Raw genomic sequence first — 19,259 nt, forward strand, 5'->3', positions numbered from 1 at the left:
GCTCAACACTATAGCCTACCCCTGTCCTAGTGCATGATGAGTGTTACATAATATGTTAGCACAGTAGTGAAAGCTATGTACTATACTATAACTGTGTACATGTCCTATAGATATGGGACGAGAAACGGGATACCCGGATACAACCGCAAAAATAAAGGAAACACCTCGAATCAACCAGAAAAGCTGTCTTTCCAGAGGAACTCCATTAACATAGTAATCAGAATTGAAGAATTAATGAAATATATATAATAATAATCTAAATAATAAAAGCAATATAAAGCAATAACCATCCTTATAGTAATCTCTGATAGAGCGGCTATGGCTCAGCCTCCATACCTGAATTTTCACGCAGCAATATTACAGTAAGTTATACACCAGCAGTAACACGTACGCTAGAAATATTATGGCTATTGGCTATGGCTAATAAGCTTGCACAGAGCTAAGAAGCTTCCTATAGTTCATCACTGTGTAATATTCTGCTTATATTGTATTATATCCCTTATAGCATTAGGTACACGTTCACACTTTGCTATTGATTTTATGACACTTAGTCAGAGAACAGACTAGCAAAGGACTTCCTTAGATTCCGGATAGTGTCTGCTTTAGCTTCATCGTTGGGCGAGGAGCGGAAGAAGGACGACTGGGTGAAGTTGAAGGCGTTGGTCAGAGACTGTGACTTGCTAAGAAAGGAAAAATAGAAAAATAATTACTACTGGGAAAAATAATATGGAAAACATTGTCATTGATAGGCACATAAGGGTTAGGAAGAAGCACATGCAAGCGGGGAAGCCATATTGTTGGTGTAGATGTGTATGAAGATGCCCATCACGTCACTCATGCTGTTGCTCAATATTGGAGACTTGGCAGAAATTTATCCCAGTAGCCATCTTATCATCTCCCTTTTCTTCCTCTCAATATGTTCCTACAGTGATATGGTCTCTGGCTATAGGCAAAGTCCTCAGGTATAGGCTCACATTATACATGGTTAAATGGGCTTTCACCACTATAACTAGAGATGAGCGAGTACTGTTCGGATCAGCCGATCCGAACAGCATGCTCCATAGAAATGAATGGATGCACCTGGTACTTCCACTTTGACGGCGGCCGGCCGCTTAACCCCCCACGTGCCGGCTACGTCCATTCATTTCTATGCGAGCATGCTGTTCGGATCGACTGATCCGAACAGTACTCGCTCATCTCTACTAATAATATTTGGTTATGACTCCATTTTGTGGATGGGGCTGAAGAAGATCTCCACTTCCACAAGTCCTATAGAAGTGGAGGCTAAGAATGTGTGCCATCACTCACTTGGGGCATCTGGGGAACCCTGTTCTTGCAATAACTAGTTGCCCCAGTGGTTGACTCCCCAGCGAGAGGACAAATAACAGCTAGTATTGGAAAAACCACCTTAGGCTAAGGCCCAAAGTTGTGGAAATGCAACTGATTTTGTTGCTTTTTTTTTGAGCCAATGCCAAGAATGGCAACAAAAGGAATGGGTACTCTAAAAAAAAGTTCTTATACTTTTCCCTTCTACTCAATCCACTCCTGACTTTGGCTCAAAAGACTGCAACCAAATCTTCTGCGTTTCCGCAATGTGGAGCCTCAGCTGTAACCTGGTTCCCCACGCTGCGAAAACACAGAGCTTTGGCTGCTGCGTTCTACAGTACCTGCAAAGTGGATGGGGTTCTGGCTAATTCCATACACACATTGCAGAAAAAAATCTGGTATAATAGGGCAGAAAGTCCGCAGAGGAAAACTCTGCAGACGTTCTGTAAAAAATGTTGCCAAAAAAAACGCAATGCGTTTTCAATGAGGACATGAAAGGTCCTCTTTAAAGGGTCATCTATTGTAGGGCTCTTGGCAGATCCACCCTTGTCAGGACATGCAGGTGAGATAACAGAACAGAAACAAGGATCTGCCTTAGGTCTATATCCCTAATCTTTTGCCTTATTACTTTTTACTTCTTTTGGGAGGGTTTTAACGTGATAGAAAATGTGCAGGTAGCTGGTCGGATAACAATATCATTGCAGATACCAGTAGGCAGGAGACGCAGTGTGGATGTGGGAGGAATGTGACTAATGACACAAGGATTTCCTCCTCTTTCACGACCCCTCCCCACAATAACCACAGTGCACTCACGTGATAGGATGTGCTACTAATAATACAGTATAGAACGCTGATTGCAAAATGAGGAAAGATCTTTTTGTACTATTACATAATGCGCTATCAGGTGTAGGCGACAAAGATGAAATCTAAATAGGGAAGATGATGAAATCCTACAATCTACTGTATGTGCAGAATACACAGAATGGTACATACATGACATCTGTATCATAAATCCTTATTTCAATAGATGTCGCAAAGATTAAATAATGACTCGTTTGGAATATTTTTTTTCTATTGAGTTATGCGTTGTAGGTTGTAACTCTTTCGACCTGGGAACTCATCCCTATTGTTTGAATTGATTTATTACTGTTTTTTTTATGTAGATTGTGATCCCATATAGGGCTCACAATGTACATTTTCAGTATGTCTTTGGAATATGGGAGTAAATCCACGCAAACAACATACAAACTCCTTGCAGATGTTCCTGGCGGGATTTGAACCCAGGACTCCAGTGCTGCAAGGCTGCAGTGCTAACCACTGAGCCACCGTGTTGCCCCTGACTTATTACTGTTATGTCTCATTCTGTCTCTACAGGAACCTTATGATTTGTAAATTGATGGGGAATATGTTAATGCTACATAAATAAAAAAAAACATTATGCTGTTCCTCTGTAATTCCTCCTGTAAATATATGAGTGAATAAACAACTGGGTTCCCACTTGTCAATGGGGCGCGTCTATACTCGGACTAAAGCTGTCCAAAGTTGAGTGTGAATGGAGCTGTCAAATGAGTAAGGAGGTGTCACCAGAACCCAGCATCAACCCAGCCCTGTAGATAGATATATTAGGAAATGTTGACATTGACGACTCTTCCATGGATTTGGGAGCAGATTGCACACCCTGAATTTGTTGTAGATTCCACCCCAAATCTACCTTCCATTGTTTTCAATAGGAGGCAAAGATTGCAGCAGAATGCAGAAAAAAAATCAGTTTTCTGCTTGATCCAGCCACTGATTCCTCAGCTGATATACCTCTGATTCCTTGGCTGATATACTGCAGATTCCGCAGCTCTGGCGTCCCTGCCCATAAGGCCTAATAAACATAGGAAAGCTACAATGGAATGCCGATGCAGCAATCCTGTGGCTATATTCGGCTGTGGACAATGAAGAGGAATTACTCTTCATTTCCCACGTGTAGACCTAGTCTTAGGGCTAGTTCACACGGAGTTTTTTGGATCGGAACCTGAGGTGGAGGCTGCCTCAGGTTCCGATCCATAAAACGTGTTGCGGAACTGAAAGCCGGTGCACGGCACCGGCTTCCAGCTGCGCACCCGCCTCCGGATCAGGCTCAATGAATGGGCCGAGTCCGGAAGAGGGTGTGTCTTCAGGCTGACTCGCGAGGCGACTTGGCCGAAGAATGAACACCTCGCTTCTTTTTTCCGGGAGGCGGAAGAAACGGCTCCCGGAAAAAGCTCCTGCGCAGCTCCCATTGATTTCAACGGGAGCCGTCTTTTTGGTCCGGGTTTTGAGGCGTTTACGGCCTCAAAACCCTGACCAAAAAACTCTGTGTGAACTAGGCCTTAGATGTTTTCTCCTTACGAATAAAGACATAATTGCCAATGCCCTTGTTGCTCCAAAGAACTAATTTACCTATTGGCAAAATAGATATCTCATTGAATGGAAACACCGTTTTCAAAAGGGGTAAACGTAATGTGATTCAGGTGATCCAAATCTACCTATCTGTGGTGTGGGGTTGATATGCAGGGTTTGGTGACACACTTCCTTTTAGACATCCCTATTCATGAACATGCTTGTACTTTCTCCAGGTTGTCAGAGCTCCAATTAGAGACTGCCAGAGTCAGAGCTTCAATCAGAGGCCCCCAGTGTTAGAGCCCCAATCAGAGGCTGCCAGTATCAGAGCTCCAATCAGAGGCAGCCAGTGTCAGAGCTTCAATCAGAGACTGTCAGTGTCAGAGCTCCAATCAGAGACTGTCAGTGTCAGAGCTTCAATCAGAGGCCGCCAGTGTCAGAGCTCAGAATCAGACTGATTGTCTGCTCCTGCCTGACACAGCCCTCCTGACAGTACAGTCAATGCTGAAATTCCACACCAAATTCCTCACCATTTTCCTCTGTGTGAATGGACCCAAATAGTATATCAGGCACCAAAACTAACAGCTATGATTGCTCAGGAATGGTGAGGGCTAGAGGAAAAATTCCAACTATATTGGAATTAGAAGGAAAATCACCTATTAACAGATGCTACGAACTGAAGTTGGTTGAGGTGCTGAAAGGTCCTCTTTAACTTCCTTCCTGTTATAGCTGTTAGTCTGGTACATTTTAGACACATCAGGGAAATGTACTATTCCCTCTACCTGGCCCTTTTTCAAGACAATTCCCTCTTTCAGTGCCTTGATCTTCACTGTTTGCAAAATTGGTGGAGCAGGACCGAGTGCAAGATGGGCCAAGGATACTCAGATTTATTATAACTAATGCCAGAAAATTGACACGAGTTATACTGGAAATCTAAACCTGTCAGACTCCCATAGACTCCCATTCTGGTACAGGGCAGTGTGCCTGAATTAAGAGGCCGGAATTCAGGCCAGTCTTAAATTTAAGTTGCTGTACAATACGGCAGTCTTTATGAATCCCCCCCACACTGTTCATCAAAAAGAACACAACTTATATATTCACTTTGATCTTACTTCAACTGAGGATGAGTTTGAGTTTTTTGGGGCTGCTCCGTCTGATGGCTGGGTAGTGTCCCCACATTGGTGACAGAAGATGATGACTGTCCTACAGAAGATGTCTGCTGACCTGCAGTGGTTGATGGGCCTGGTGGTTCGTTCTCCGCAAGCAGATCATGACCAGGAACATTTTGCTTGTCGGCACGCTGAGAAGGCTGGTGATTATCAAAGTGTGGTCCTTGGGGTTGCACTGGGCCCCCTATGTTTAGTACAAGAAAAACTTAACATTGTTAAAACATTATTGGGATTGACAACAAATCTAATCTCCACCTGGTATCTTTAAGGCGCGGCATTGACAATCGTACCTACTAAAGGGATACTAAGGTGATGCAATCTTTATGGATATAAAGCCAAAATAGTCTTTATATTGTAGATACCTGCACAATATAACAGTGTATGATAAATGGACCAAAAATGTTATTGACGTTGCCTTAATGGTTCAATACAATTTCCCTGGCATGGTGCCTTACAATAAGTTATTGGTCTTCCGGTTCTCGCCAAACAGCGACTTTACAAGAGGTAAATACTTGTAGAGGTATATTAAAGGACTTACTTCTCCAGTATGCCTACTAGGGTTCACACCTGCGCTCAGGTTTCCGTTCTTTGGGTCCACTTGAGAGACAAATCTTCTTACAAAGTGGTAACCCACAGACCCATAGACTAAAATGGGGTCCGCCAATTTTCCACACGAAAAAAGCGGAGAGAAAAGACTTGCCTACAGAACTTTTCTGTCCGTTTTTTTCAAGTGGAATAGAGGATGGATTTCCAGATCGAAAACCGAGCACTAGTGTGAATCCAGTTTAAGTATAATGCAACAACTCCCATTGAAAAATAAAAATATTAGGCCTGGTTCACATCTGCATTTGGTATTCCGTTCGGGGAGTCCGCTTGGGAACCTCTTGAACGGAATAGCGAATGTATTGATAAGTGGTGAGCAATGAAAACATGGACTCCATAGACTATACTGGGGTCCATGTATTTTCTGCATGGAGTCCGCACGAGTCATGCGGAGGGGAAAGTACCGTATATACTCGAGTATAAGCCGACCCGAATATAAGCCGACCCCCCCAATTTTACCACAAAAAACTGGGAAAACTTATTGACTCGAGTATAAGCCTAGGGGGGGAAATGCAGCAGCTACTGGAAAATTTCAAAAATTAAAATGGTTGTAGTTTTTGGGTGCAGTAGGTGCTGGGTGATGGGGAAGGGTGTTTTGGTTTTGTCTGTGCCTTCCCTTCCTTTTTTTTCCCCCACTTGGAATTCAGCCTGGCTGAACATAGGGTATCTGCAGTGCTCCTATTAACCCCTTCCTGATGGAACAGGAGCACTGCAGATCCCCTATATTCAGTAGACCGGGCACTTTCAGACACAGGGATACCTAATGTGTATGTGTTTCACAGTCATTTTCTACTTTTCTATGTATTCTAGGGAAAGGAGCGATTTAGAACATTTTTTTTTTTTTTGCACTATTTTATGGGAGATTATATACATTAATATTGTGGCTGGTCATAGACCCACCCCCCTAAAAAAAAAAAAAAAAAAAAAAAAAAAAAAATTATTTTTTTTTTGCTGACTCGAGTATACGCCGAGGGGGGCTTTTTCAGCACAAAAACTGGGCTGAAAAATTCGGCTTATATTCGAGTATATACGGTAGTTCATGAAGTACTTTCCTCTCCGCATGACTCATGCAGACATTGCGTGGAAAACACACGGAATCCATTATAGTCTACGGGGTCTGTGTGTTTTCATAATCTCACCGCTTGTCAATGCGTTCTGTATTCCGTTCGGGGGTCCCCCGGGTTTGAATGGGTTTGAAAGATGCCGGCAGGTTTCCGTCCCCTGCCCTGTTTTGTGCAGGAAATGGAATCCTGAAGAACGGACACCTATGGTTTACTGGTGTCACTGGCTCACATAAGGACAGCCATGGTTTACTGGTATCACTGGCTCACATAAGGACAGCCATGGTTTACTGGTGTTACTTGAACACATAAGGACAGCCATCTTTTACTGGTATCACTTGCTCACATAAGGACAGCCATCTTTTACTGGTATCACTTGCACACATAAGGACAGCCACGTTTTACTGGTGTCACTTGCACACATAAGGACAGCCATGGTTTACTGGTGTCACTGGCTCACATAAGGACAGCCATGGTTTACTGGTGTCACTGGCTCACATAAGGACAGCCATGGTTTACTAGTGTCACTTGCTCACATAAGGACAGCCATGGTTTACTGGTGTCACTTGCACACATAAGGACAGCCATGGTTTACTGGTGTCACTTGCTCACATAAGGACACCCAAAAGAGTCTTGTGCCAAAGATGAGGCCCCTTATCAAACATCTACACCAGAAAACTGGTAAAGGTTTGTTCATAAATTCCGCTGTTCTGCCCTTTTTACAAAACATTTTATCCCACCGGACAAACCTAAGTAAAATTCAGTCCCGCTATATCTGTATGGGAAATACTGTCAGGCTCACAAGTGTGACTATAATTTTAGCAGGTCCACTATATGTCATAGGTTCCTCCTGAGACAGCTGTGGTTAGATACTGCAGAATATAATATCGCTCATGATGTATGATTCAAAGGATTACAATATTACTTTTATACCATGACCCAGGCTGACACTTCATATTTGCAAGCAGTTCACATATATTTAGTACAGAGTTGTGAAATGTATTAGTAAGCTGATCAGCAGATCTGTGAACAGGCAATATGTGAAGCTTTTTCTGCTTCCTTAGTTTAGCAGAACATTGTGGCTGATATCAAGTATGTGCGTGTGGTCTGAACAAGCTGCTGCTGATTCTGCTCTTTAAAATACTAGTTTCCCCCTACTCCGGTACAATCCAGAAATGACAGTGTGACTGACATTACTAAAATGCCATCAGTTTTGTCACCAGGATTATTCTTAGCACATAATTTTACTAACATTGGAGATCAGAGTAAATCCCAGCATACAATAAATAAAACCGCAGTACAGTAATGGCCATATCATATCCATAGCAATACCGTGTATAACTTACCTTCTTTGGATTGTATTATTTCTACTTTTTGGAACTCACTCATCCTATGAAAGGAAAGCTTATTTGGGCACTATATGACTTTGTAGTCCAGGAGGATCTAAATATGGCGCTAATTTTTGAACCATAATACACATTTTAGTTATCCAGCAGAGAAGCCAAATACCCCATGGTGTCAAAAGTAAGACTTCAAATCCATAAACATGTGAAGACTTGGGACCAGCTTGGCAACCTGCTATATTCACGACATACTAAAGACTGAATTTTCTTAAGGGCCAGTTAGACCCCATGGATTAGTATGCTTCATGTCCTACCATCTTTGGTGGTTCCTGGTGGTTAATAGGGACAGCTGATGGATACTGAGGGGTAGGGGTATTGTGGCAATAGGAACATTAGGGCAAGCAATGGTGTGGTGTATAATGTATCGGGGAAACCTCAGAAAGCATAGAAGATCCGGAGAAGGAGCTATATAGTACAGAATGAGTGAGTGGGAAAAGTGCACTGATATACAACAGAGGATGAAAAGGACCGATCTAGTACTATGTAAGGGAAGGCGTCATCCACTTAAATTGCTGAGCTGGGGAATAAGTGGTTTGGCACATACAACTGCAATGTAACACAAAGAAAAACTAGTAATCCAACGGTTTGGCACACAGAAGAGAAATAGGAGTGGTCTGGCAGAGATTGGTGAAAAGGAAGGAGTGTTCAGATATATTGGTAAAAAAACAAGGAGTGGCTTGACATTCCTGTGAAAAGGAAGGAGTGGCCTTACACATAATAGTGATAAGAAAGGAGTTGCCTTACACATAATAGTGATAAGAAAGGAGTGGCCTTACACATAATACTGATAAGAAAGGAGTGGCCTTGCACATAATTGTGATAAGGAAGGAGTGGCCTTACACATAATAGTGATAAGGAAGGAGTGGCCTTACACATAATAGTGATAAGGAAAGAGTGGCCTTACACATAATACTGATAAGAAAGGAGTGGCCTTACACATAATAGTGATAAGAAAGGAGTGGCCTTACACATAATAGTGATAAGGAAGGAGTGGCCTTACACATAATAGTGATAAGGAAGGAGTGGCCTTACACATAATACTGCTAAGAAAGGAGTGGCCTTACATATAATAGTGATAAGAAAGGAGTGGCCTTACACATAATAGTGATAAGGAAGGAGTGACCTTACACATAATAGTGATAAGAAAGGAGTGGCCTTACACATAATAGTGATAAGGAAGGAGTGGCCTTACACATAATAGTGATAAGGAAGGAGTGGCCTTACACATAATAGTGATAAGAAAGGAGTGGCCTTACACATAATAGTGATAAGAAAGGAGTGGCCTTACACATAATAGTGATAAGGAAGGAGTGACCTGACAAGTACTGATGAAAAACAAGGGGTAGTCTGATAAATACTGGTGAAAAAGAAGGAGTGGTCTGACATGCTGGTAGAAATAAAAGTGTAATTTTCGCATACCAGAGACAATAAGGAGGTGGCATACAGAAAAGGAAGAAGTGGTCTGAAACATACTGGTGAAAAGGAAGGAGTGGTCTGGAATATATTGGAGAAAAGGAAGGAGTGGTCTGGAAGATACTGGTGAAAAGGAAGGCATGCTCTGGAATATATTGGTGAAAGGAAGGAGTGGTCTGGAATATATTGGTGAAAGGAAGGAGTGGTCTGGAATATATTGGTGAAAGGAAGGAGTGGTCTGGAATATATTGGTGAAAGGAAGGAGTGGTCTGGAATATATTGGTGAAAGGAAGGAGTGGTCTGGAATATATTGGTGAAAGGAAGGAGTGGTCTGAAAGATACTGGTGAAAAGGAATGACCTTGTATATAGAAAAGTTGGAAAATGAATTGTGGAACAAACCGAAAAGCTGAAATGCTGAATCAACTGAAAATATACTTGTATTTGGATCCTAAGATGGACTATATAGAGACTATAAAAACTAATAGTCTTTATACGATCTCATGATTGTGACATATTGAAATCTAGGGCATTTATACAATTATCATATAGAGTAATATTGCATTGGATAGCTCTATCTTCTAACTGTTATTGGTGGCAGAAGCAGTTTAGTCACTTATTCTACACGAAAAGTTGTTCCAGAAAACATCTGGCCTTTGGCCAATTCCATGGTTTCACAAGATGACAGTAGAAGATGTTCTTTATAAACTGAAAACAAAACAAAATAGCTGCAAAACTCAAACTAAGGAAACAAACAATGAATTTCAGTCATTTACATAAACCGCTGATCCAAGAAGATGACACCAGAGACTCAGAGAGAATCCTGAGAAATATATACAAGTAAAATACTCTGGTAACACCACAAATAAAACTATCTAAGGGGGCGTTCACAATACCGTCAGTGTCCAACAGGTAGTGTCCGCTGCTAATGTCCGCTCAAAATCTTGCACAAACATTAGGAGCGGACACTAGCTGTGTCCGTGACATTTTTCATTCATTTAAATGGACATCGGGTGCGTTCTTTTGCAGTCCGTGCCTGTCCTTAAGTGTCCGTTCCTAAAGATGTCCGACTTTTCAAGCGGACAGCAAAACCCGACATGTAGGTTTTTTCTGTCCGCTTGAAACAGACATTAGCAGCGGACACTACCTGTCGGACAATGACGGTAGTGTGAACGCCCCCTTAGGCAAGATCACATCACTCAATGTATAGGAGATGAGATTTATTTATTTTTAAGGGTTTGTACCTTTAAGAACCTTTTTACGTTTGCCCATTTCAATGTGTACCTGCAAGTCTACTCTCAACAAAACATGATGCAACAAAGTACATTGAGAAATTACCGTACAGTACCTTGAGAGAGCGGGACAGATAAGTGGCTTGTGTACATAATGGAGCACTGTCGATCCACACGCTCTGCTGTTCATACGTGACCCCAGAGTCAATAATACATGTTCTACCTCCAGTAATGAATAACTTCATCAAGTGAACACAACAGACATATACTGAACTATATATTAAAACCGTACCTTTTTTGGCCATCAATATTGTATTATAGCCAATACATAACAATACTCCCCGACCTGTCATCATGGCAGCACTGTAAGTACCACTTTAGTGGGTTCCTCCTATATATCTATACTATATATTCGCCTTGTAAAAAATTCATGATTTACTATGAGTTTATATATGAGTCTGAAGCATGCATGGAAGATGAGGAATACAATTGCCCGTGTTCATTGTACACATCAGATGATCTTTGGCTTTTGGCCAGTTCAACATGTAATGGCATTTCTAGAATGACATGAACATATTCATAGTTATTGGTTTGCAAAAAGTTAGAAAAAACAATTGTAGCTGAGATATACCCTTCGATAAGGAGGATGACGATGACCATATTTGAGCAAATAAAGCATTATGATGACCACAGATATCTGATGTCTTCCATCTTTAATAGCAGGATCTGAGGACAAGGTAACGTCAAAGTGGCACCATCTGACTCCTTTGGAGGTCTGTTCTTAAGGCCCAAATACAAGACAAGTTCATCTTTTCCTTTCCAAATGTATTGTCTTACCCCGTGTCGTCTCATTCGTAGCTGCTCTAACATTTTTCACTTTCGTATAAAACTCAGCTTTTAGGGAAATATTAGTGATTTTAGTTTTGACTTCTCTCAATGTCTTGTTTCGATGGTTAGGTCATAGTAAAAGTTGGATTTTAATGTCACCTTCCATGTCACGCAGGGCCTGGGCGCATTCACCCAGGTTTATTGCAGGCTAGCTACATAGACATCAATTTCTTTTCCAACTATCTATAGCACAAGAGAGTTCACTATTAGTCCTCATGCACATGGTAGTGTCGTGAGCACAGATGCTGGATGGTGGTACCTAGGGTCTCTATGGCTCTGTATTATGGAGTTGTACACCCTCCATGTGCTTGTCTCATTGTGCAGTCTGCATTAGTTTTTATTCAGACAGCCATGTAAAGATTGTCTATCAGCAACAGTCAAACACGTTTTTTAATACATGTGTTGGGTCCCTTTGTCCACTGACAGTCGGTTCAGGAGGTCTTTGGTACCATCCCCAAAGGCCATGGGTCTGTGTGGATAAATGGCTGGGTGCACTACTGGGGGTCCGTGTTGCACATATGGCTGTCTGAAGCCTTTTAGTGAGATATTCTCCTCTGGAAGCAATGCTGGTAGTGTAGATATACCTTAGCACCTTAACACGACAGCTGGGACTTGGCCATAGATTTTTTGCAATGGATATTTCATTTTGAAGGATAATAATTTCAACGTTTTGACCCAAAAACCATACACTGAAGGCAGATGTTATTTCCTTTATTGCACATTAAGCTGTACAAGATATTTCACATAAATCACTGCAGTCAAACATCCATCATGTACTCTGTGCCACATAACTGGCTTTGTACAAAAAAAAGAGTCTAACAAGGAACGAAAAAACTTAAAAAACAAATACATGAAATCTACAATTTTAAGACAACTGACCCGTTTCCCACAACATTGCACTGAAACATGCTTACATGCCAAAAATATATAGTAATCTCAAATGTTACTAGCGGCATTTAACATCTTCATATATCGTAGAAAGAGAATTAACCCCTCATTGGCTTCCTGTGTCGGCTTAACCCTTTCTTGCTGCCACACTGTGCACACAGAATGACAAGAGACTCAAGCGATGGGATCCACACGTAACTGCATGCACCAACTGGACACATTATACGTATGTGTGTACTGCAGGGTGACCAGCATATGTGACATGTCATAAACTGGAAGCCATAAGGCCGTAGTAAATCTACAATCACTAATTTAGCTGCACTTCAGACACAAAATGACAAAAGATGATCTTTGCTGTACAATGAGCTCTAACAATTGTATTCCTCAAGCCCCCATTTTCACTTCTCCGTCTCCCTGGTATTCAGCAGTGAACTCTTTCACAGTCAAGTGCAATGGACTTTATAGTCTGTCATGATCAATGATGTCTACTGACGTTTAGTGATATCAGCCCTTGGATAATGCTATTCTGAACATATGGGCTTTATACTGGGGCAGCAGAATACAGACACATACTTAAAAGAAGAAAGGACATCATTTGGAATGGAGAAAACAAGGCAAAGGAATGGGATAAATGAGTAACACAACAGTCGTGACACAGAGTTAGTGAAATTTGTCAGAATGACAAATACGTTACGACCGAAACAGTAAAATAATATTACAATTCTTAAAAGGTCTTCAAAAAAACATGGCTGCTCTCTACTAGAAACAATGCCACACGTTTTCATGGGTTGCATGGGGTACTGCTGCTCACTAGGAGTTGGTGGTCACCCATTTCACTTTAAAGGGTTGTCAAGTTCACTGATTGGCCGAGCAGCCATTTCCTGTGTGTGCAGAGGAAACAGGAAGTAGAGACCATCAGGGACCAGGAAGCGGGGGCCAAAGGGAATTGCTGCTGTATCAATTCTTCAGGTTTTTTTTAATATTGTTCTGATCCTTTTTATACTGGTCAGAAAAACCATTTTAATGATAATTAGTTGGCCCTAAAGGGCTGCAATACTAGACACAACCCATGGACAAGAGTGGCACCTATGGACAAGAAGGTAGCCATGTTTTCTAATCTCATACAACTTCTTTAAAGAAATTTTAAAAAAGACAGAACTAAAAGACTAGAGAAAGCCAGCATGCCACATCGGTGACTATCTACTCAAACAGAACCAGTCGGTTAGTCATGGAACCTATCTTCTGACTGATGATCCTAAGACATGGTGTCGCGAGCCTTATAAAAGCACCTCTGCCAGTAAGAACAGGTCCTTCGGATTCTGTAGATATCCTGCATCGAACAATGGTGACTCTCACGATGTCAAGGGATGTACACGTCAAAAGAAATTCAATGACTACAAGTAAACCGATAACAAGCATTGTGACGTCTCCATCATTTCAACCTGGTGAAGGACCATCCATACCAACAGCATAAAGCTCAATATTACACCTTGTATATCTATCTGGGTTCACTGATATAAAGTATAAATATAATATCTCATCTAATCTGTATATTGTACGCTTCCTCCAACATCACACTGTAGGGGGTCTATCCATAGGCTGCTGACCCGATCGAACAGACTGTGATCTTTGGACCAACGCAAGGATGAAGGCAATAACTGTTGTACCCATAAATACCCTTAAGCACAGCACGATTGCCTATTGCCTCTTTGGGTAGTGCTAAGCTATAAATCAATGTGAGAGTCACATCACACAATATGGCTATTGAGAGATACGTATATAAGAAGAAGACAAGGAAGATTCTCCGAGCTTCTCGGTAATATTTACATCTCAGACTGACAACAAGAACAAGGTATAAGGAGGAAGCAGGTATGTGGAGAAGGAAGGTGATCTGCAATTCCATAGATATAAGTTATGATTCTCAGTCACCAGCTCTGTGCTTTTAATAAGCCACAAAAGCCAGGAGGGAATAGGTGGGCTACAATGGAACATATCACACTTTATCACAAATATTGCACTAGTGGCCTATCCATATGGCGTGCAAATCACACTTACACAAGAAGGCTTAAAAAGTACTCAATGCACACCTCCGCGTGAGAATGTCATTTTATGGAGTCACGGAATAGACGGTACTAAAGTCCATGTTTACTAAGTCTACTCATGCTAACAATGACAGCAAAATCTATAAAAATTACAAAAACAAAGTAGCCCCGGAATTCAGAACTCAGATAAACCTGGATATGAACTCGCTGATCGTCCTAATTGTTTCATGCAAGTGGTCAAGTGACCTCCAGGTCACGTGTTCACACGTCCACATACATACAGACACGCTCGATGTAAAGTTCCAGGATTGAAACGCGAGTTAGCTGTTATCCCCCACAATACGTAAAAAAAGAAATCGGATATAATAAACAGTCAGGTTGGACTTGTAAGAGGCACAATTTTGGGTATACTGGTAACATCAGCTCTGAATCACAAACAGAGAAAAGAGAAGATAGCGTCACAGGCAAGGACATAGAGAGGGAGAGACTAGACAGAAGGAGGTGACACTGCATAGAAAAACACAGTCCAGGTCAGCACTGAAACATGGCAAATACTGCACAATATTTTTTGATTTCCTTTTTGTTTTTTTATGTTTTTGGCTAGAACCCCTCTTCATCAACCCCTCACACAGCCTGGACTTGTTTTGGTCCTACTGAAACGCCATTACAGTCGAGAATGTACTGCAAACAACCTTGAGGTGGAGGTCGCTGTGGTGGAATCTTGCTCTGCTCGGATTCCTTCATCGTTCCGCTCTGAAAAACAGAAATGAGAAACAAGGATTAGATTTACCATTTCATGTGCAGATCTGGACTCCAGCAGGAAACATACAAAAACTGGAATAGATTTGTGATGATCGAAAATATGGTAACAGGAAGATATTTTCCTCTAAAGTCACCTATGGGGGGGGGGTCAACTCCTTTTACTGGTCTTCATACCAAATGACATGGCGCCTCTTAGTGTAGAGGATTAAAACAGGAGGGTGAATGCACACATAACCAATTGGCTACACTTAATAATGATAGGGATGGGGGGGCTTTGACACCCAGGACCCTCATTGATCAGCTGTATGAAGACGTCACGACCCATAGGAGAAATTCATGACCTCTTCACTGCTTACACTGTTTGAATTAGAATAGCCGCGCAATCCCATAGAAGGCAATGAGACAAAGCTGCACGTACATTGAAAAGCCTGTGATGTAAATTGTGAAGAGGTGATAGCAGTTGTATGTACGCTGTAGATCCTTCAAACAGAAGAGAAGCCTTTTCTGACCCCCAAAGGGGATTTTCAGGCTAACAATATGACCAATAACCAGCTTCATTCAAGTGACGGACCCCATAGACTATAATGGGGATCCATGTGCTTTCACTACACACCTTCTTGCCAATGCGTTTGGTAGTCCGTTCGGGTGAATCCCCATGTGCACTCCGCCGAACAGATTACCAACGCAGGTGTGAACCAGGCCTGAGAGGGGACTGATATCTGGTCTGACCACTATCCACTCATTGGGACTGTCTGCTTCCAGCATCATTCCCTTTGTTTCAGCAGCAGTGTGACTGATGTGGGTTCCTTAAAAACAGATCATAATACCTTATCCCAGAAAACACCTTTAAGGCTAAGACGCCATGCTTAGGGCTGCAGCAAAAAAATTGCTGCAGGAAAAACCGTGGTGGCAACGGATCCAGATAAGTTTTTTCCTGTACTGTTTTTCACAGAAAGTCTTCAAGGGTTTTAGAAATTGTAGTGTGTCTGATGCGTGTATTTTTCCGTAAGTTATGGGTGTGATCTCTAGAATCCCATCCACCTTGCAGTGACTGCAAAACATCTTTTCCCTTTCGTCTCACAGCAGCACAATACGGGGCAGACACCATAGGTGGCAGCCCAGTATTGTGCTGCTGTTAGGACTAAGGGAAAACTGATTATCTACACAATCAACAATTTTTCTGCGTTTTTTTTATAACATTTACGTCACGTAGGGCCCCGGCATAAGACACAAGAATTAAGTGCGATTGCCACCTATATACCTCCTATAGCGACAACTTTGGCCATTCCTGACTGGAAAATCTTAGTAGTGACTGACAATGGCTGTACACCTCAGACATGGATTCGCTGCTCAGCCTATCACGTTCTGATGCGTCCAGGATGGTCATCTACCATCATGGACAAACCAACTGTATGCCACTTGTGTAGGGCAGATTTTATGTGTAAAACTACAAACCCATTGCTATTTGGGCTCATGCCTGAAATATTACTAATCTGTTGCTGCACTGCATAACATGGCGGCTTCTTCTGTGTATACAGTAGGAAACAGGAACGCTTCAAAGATCAGCCGCTAAATTTAACCTGGACTTTAGCTGGTGAGCTGATCCTACAGTCTGTTTACTCGTGAACAGTATCACAGCATATCATTTATGTGATAACCTTCCCAAGAATATAAATGCAGAAGAGAACAGTAGCGCAATATAAGAGCAAACACTGCGCTAGTCATTAACTACACTAAATATACCGTGTCTCATCCAAATCCTTTTTTTACGACATCTAGTAATATGAGATACCCATCCCGAGCTGGATATTGTAACTGGCTATTTACAGGAGCGGGTTACTCAGTAGCCAACATCTCGCCAGAGAAAGGTCCACGCGGGCAAATAAAGGGTCCGGTTTACAAGTTCTACTGACTCTCACCAAGTGTTATTTACCTTCTCCATGATGTCTCAGGAGGATATAAAAAGAAAGGCAACAAAGATTCATGAGCCATAAAAACATTTCACAAGTCCATGAATATGACGAAATTTGCCACCCTCGGATGGCACAAAAATTTTATTCCCTTCTTGTTTGGCTCAAAAAAACGCAGCAAACTGCAACAAAAAAAGCGGCAACGTGAGGCCTTATCTATGTACTGTAACATGCGGTTTTGACACATTTCACTTTGTGGTTTTGTAAGAAGGGTCTCCTAGAGGAAAGTATACCTAGTTTTTTTAAAATCACTGCATATAACTAGGCATATCCAATTTAGAAGTCAAGAAAAGGTAACAACCCTTATGGCGCAGCAAGGGCTAGTTCACACGGGGTCTTTTGGCAGTGGATTGTGACGTGGAATCTGTCTCAAAATCCGCTGCCAAAAATGGATCCCATTGACTTCAATGGGAGCCACTCGCTTCTTCTTTCCGCTAGCTAGTAGCAGTAAAAAAAAAAAAGCGATTTGCTCTATCTTGCCGCGGCGTGAGGCTCCGGCCCATTCATTTGGGCAGCCACGACCGAATGTGTACACGCGGAACTCTGTGTGAACTAGCCCAAGGGTATGTTCACTCAGTTTTTGGAAGGTGGATTTTGAGATGGAATCTGTCTCAAAAAAACGGCTCTCAACTTTCTTATTCATTTTAATAGGAATCAGGAGCAGATTTTTTCCTCTAGCTGAAAAATCAAGTAGAGGCAAAACAAAGTGTCATGACCTATCTTCCAGCAGATTCTGTCTGAACACTCCATAAGCGCGAAGTGGGACCCCAGCCTCAGAGGAATTCCACCTTGCAAATCCCATTCAAATGAATGGAAGGCAAAGAAAGTCATTAGCATTTTTTTCTGCCTCCCATTCAATTCAATGGTGTTTGAAAGGTGGAATCCACTGAGGCCAGGACCCCATGTTGAAAATATGGAACGCTTTGGCTATGGCGGAGGCACATTCCGTCTCAAAAATCAACTCTGCGTGAACTTATCCTAAGACTCAAGGATGGTTTTAGGGACTGGCACACTGGGCAACTGCAAACAACTCCCATTTTACAGGGGACTTCCAGGGACTGAAGTAGCAACCTGAGAAGGAAACTTGTAAACTTTCAATGCTTTGGACCAAGGACTTTAATATGAAAGAGATTTTCCAGTGAAACTTTTATCACCACCAAGTAACCTGGATGAGGCCAAAAAAAACAAGTGAGATTAACAGCAATTGGCTGGAGAAAGGAGGTCTCAACACCGGAACAGAGAACCAGGGGGAGGTGAGTATCACTTTTTTTTGGACTCAACCAGCTGTGCTAAATATAGATAAAAATTATTATTATTATTATTATTATTATTGTTTATTTCTATAGCACCATTAATTCCATGGTGCTTTACATTTGGGGGTTACATACAATACACAAATTATGCAGGCAGATATAAAACTAACAGTGAGCGACTGGCACAGTGGGGTAGAGGGTCCTGCCCGCGAGGGCTTACAGTCTATGAGGGAAGGGGGTAAATAAAAAGGGATAAAAAGTATAGCAAAATAAAGCTGGTTTCACACTACACTGTAATGTCTGTTGTTCTGATCCCCCAGACAATCAAAACAACAGACACTAAAACTGTCAGATTGACTGTTAATATTGAAACACTTCTTGTCTGTGTCCAGCATCATCTGTTAATATGGCAGTTTTAGGGTCCATTGTTCTGATCCTATGATGATACAACGCTAGTGTGAAACTAACCTAGACAGACTTCACAACAAACTCTCTAGTGAAGTGATCCAAGTACAATGAATGGCAGGAAATCAATCCATGTAAGAAATGCTGTCCTTGAATCAAACTCATTGTTCAGGAAGTAAGGGGTCAATATAAACCTTTAGTTTAGGGCTATTCCTGGCTGTTAAATATTTGCAGGTAAGGGGCCACATGGTGGCTCAGTGGTTAGCACTACAGCCTTGCAGCACTGGAGTCCTGGTGTTCAAATCCCGCCAAGGGCATAAAACCATCTGGAAGGAGTTTGTATGTTCTCCCCGTTTTTGCATGGATTTCCATCCCATATTCCAAAAAAGACATACTGATAGGAAAAAAATGTACATTGTGAGCTCTATGTGGGGCTCACAATCTACATTAAAAAAAAAAATATATATATATATTTATTT

At 41.8% G+C, this 19,259-nt stretch overlaps 1 protein-coding gene across 1 annotated transcript in view; it reads right to left on the reverse strand.

The window, feature by feature from the left end:
* Positions 1-309: 309 nt before the first annotated feature.
* SYN2 (synapsin II) overlaps positions 310-19,259 on the reverse strand; it is a 208,267-nt gene continuing 189,317 nt past the window's right edge. The window contains exons 11-13 of the mRNA XM_075286943.1: positions 15,083-15,143; positions 4,806-5,046; positions 310-680 (exon numbers count right to left, since the gene is read on the reverse strand). Of these exons, the coding sequence (XP_075143044.1) occupies positions 548-680; positions 4,806-5,046; positions 15,083-15,143 (435 nt within the window). The 3' untranslated portion in view covers positions 310-547. The remainder of the gene's footprint in view (positions 681-4,805; positions 5,047-15,082; positions 15,144-19,259) is intronic.

Source organism: Leptodactylus fuscus, chromosome 9 (genome assembly GCF_031893055.1).
Source record: "Leptodactylus fuscus isolate aLepFus1 chromosome 9, aLepFus1.hap2, whole genome shotgun sequence".
Lineage (NCBI taxonomy): Eukaryota > Metazoa > Chordata > Amphibia > Anura > Leptodactylidae > Leptodactylus > Leptodactylus fuscus.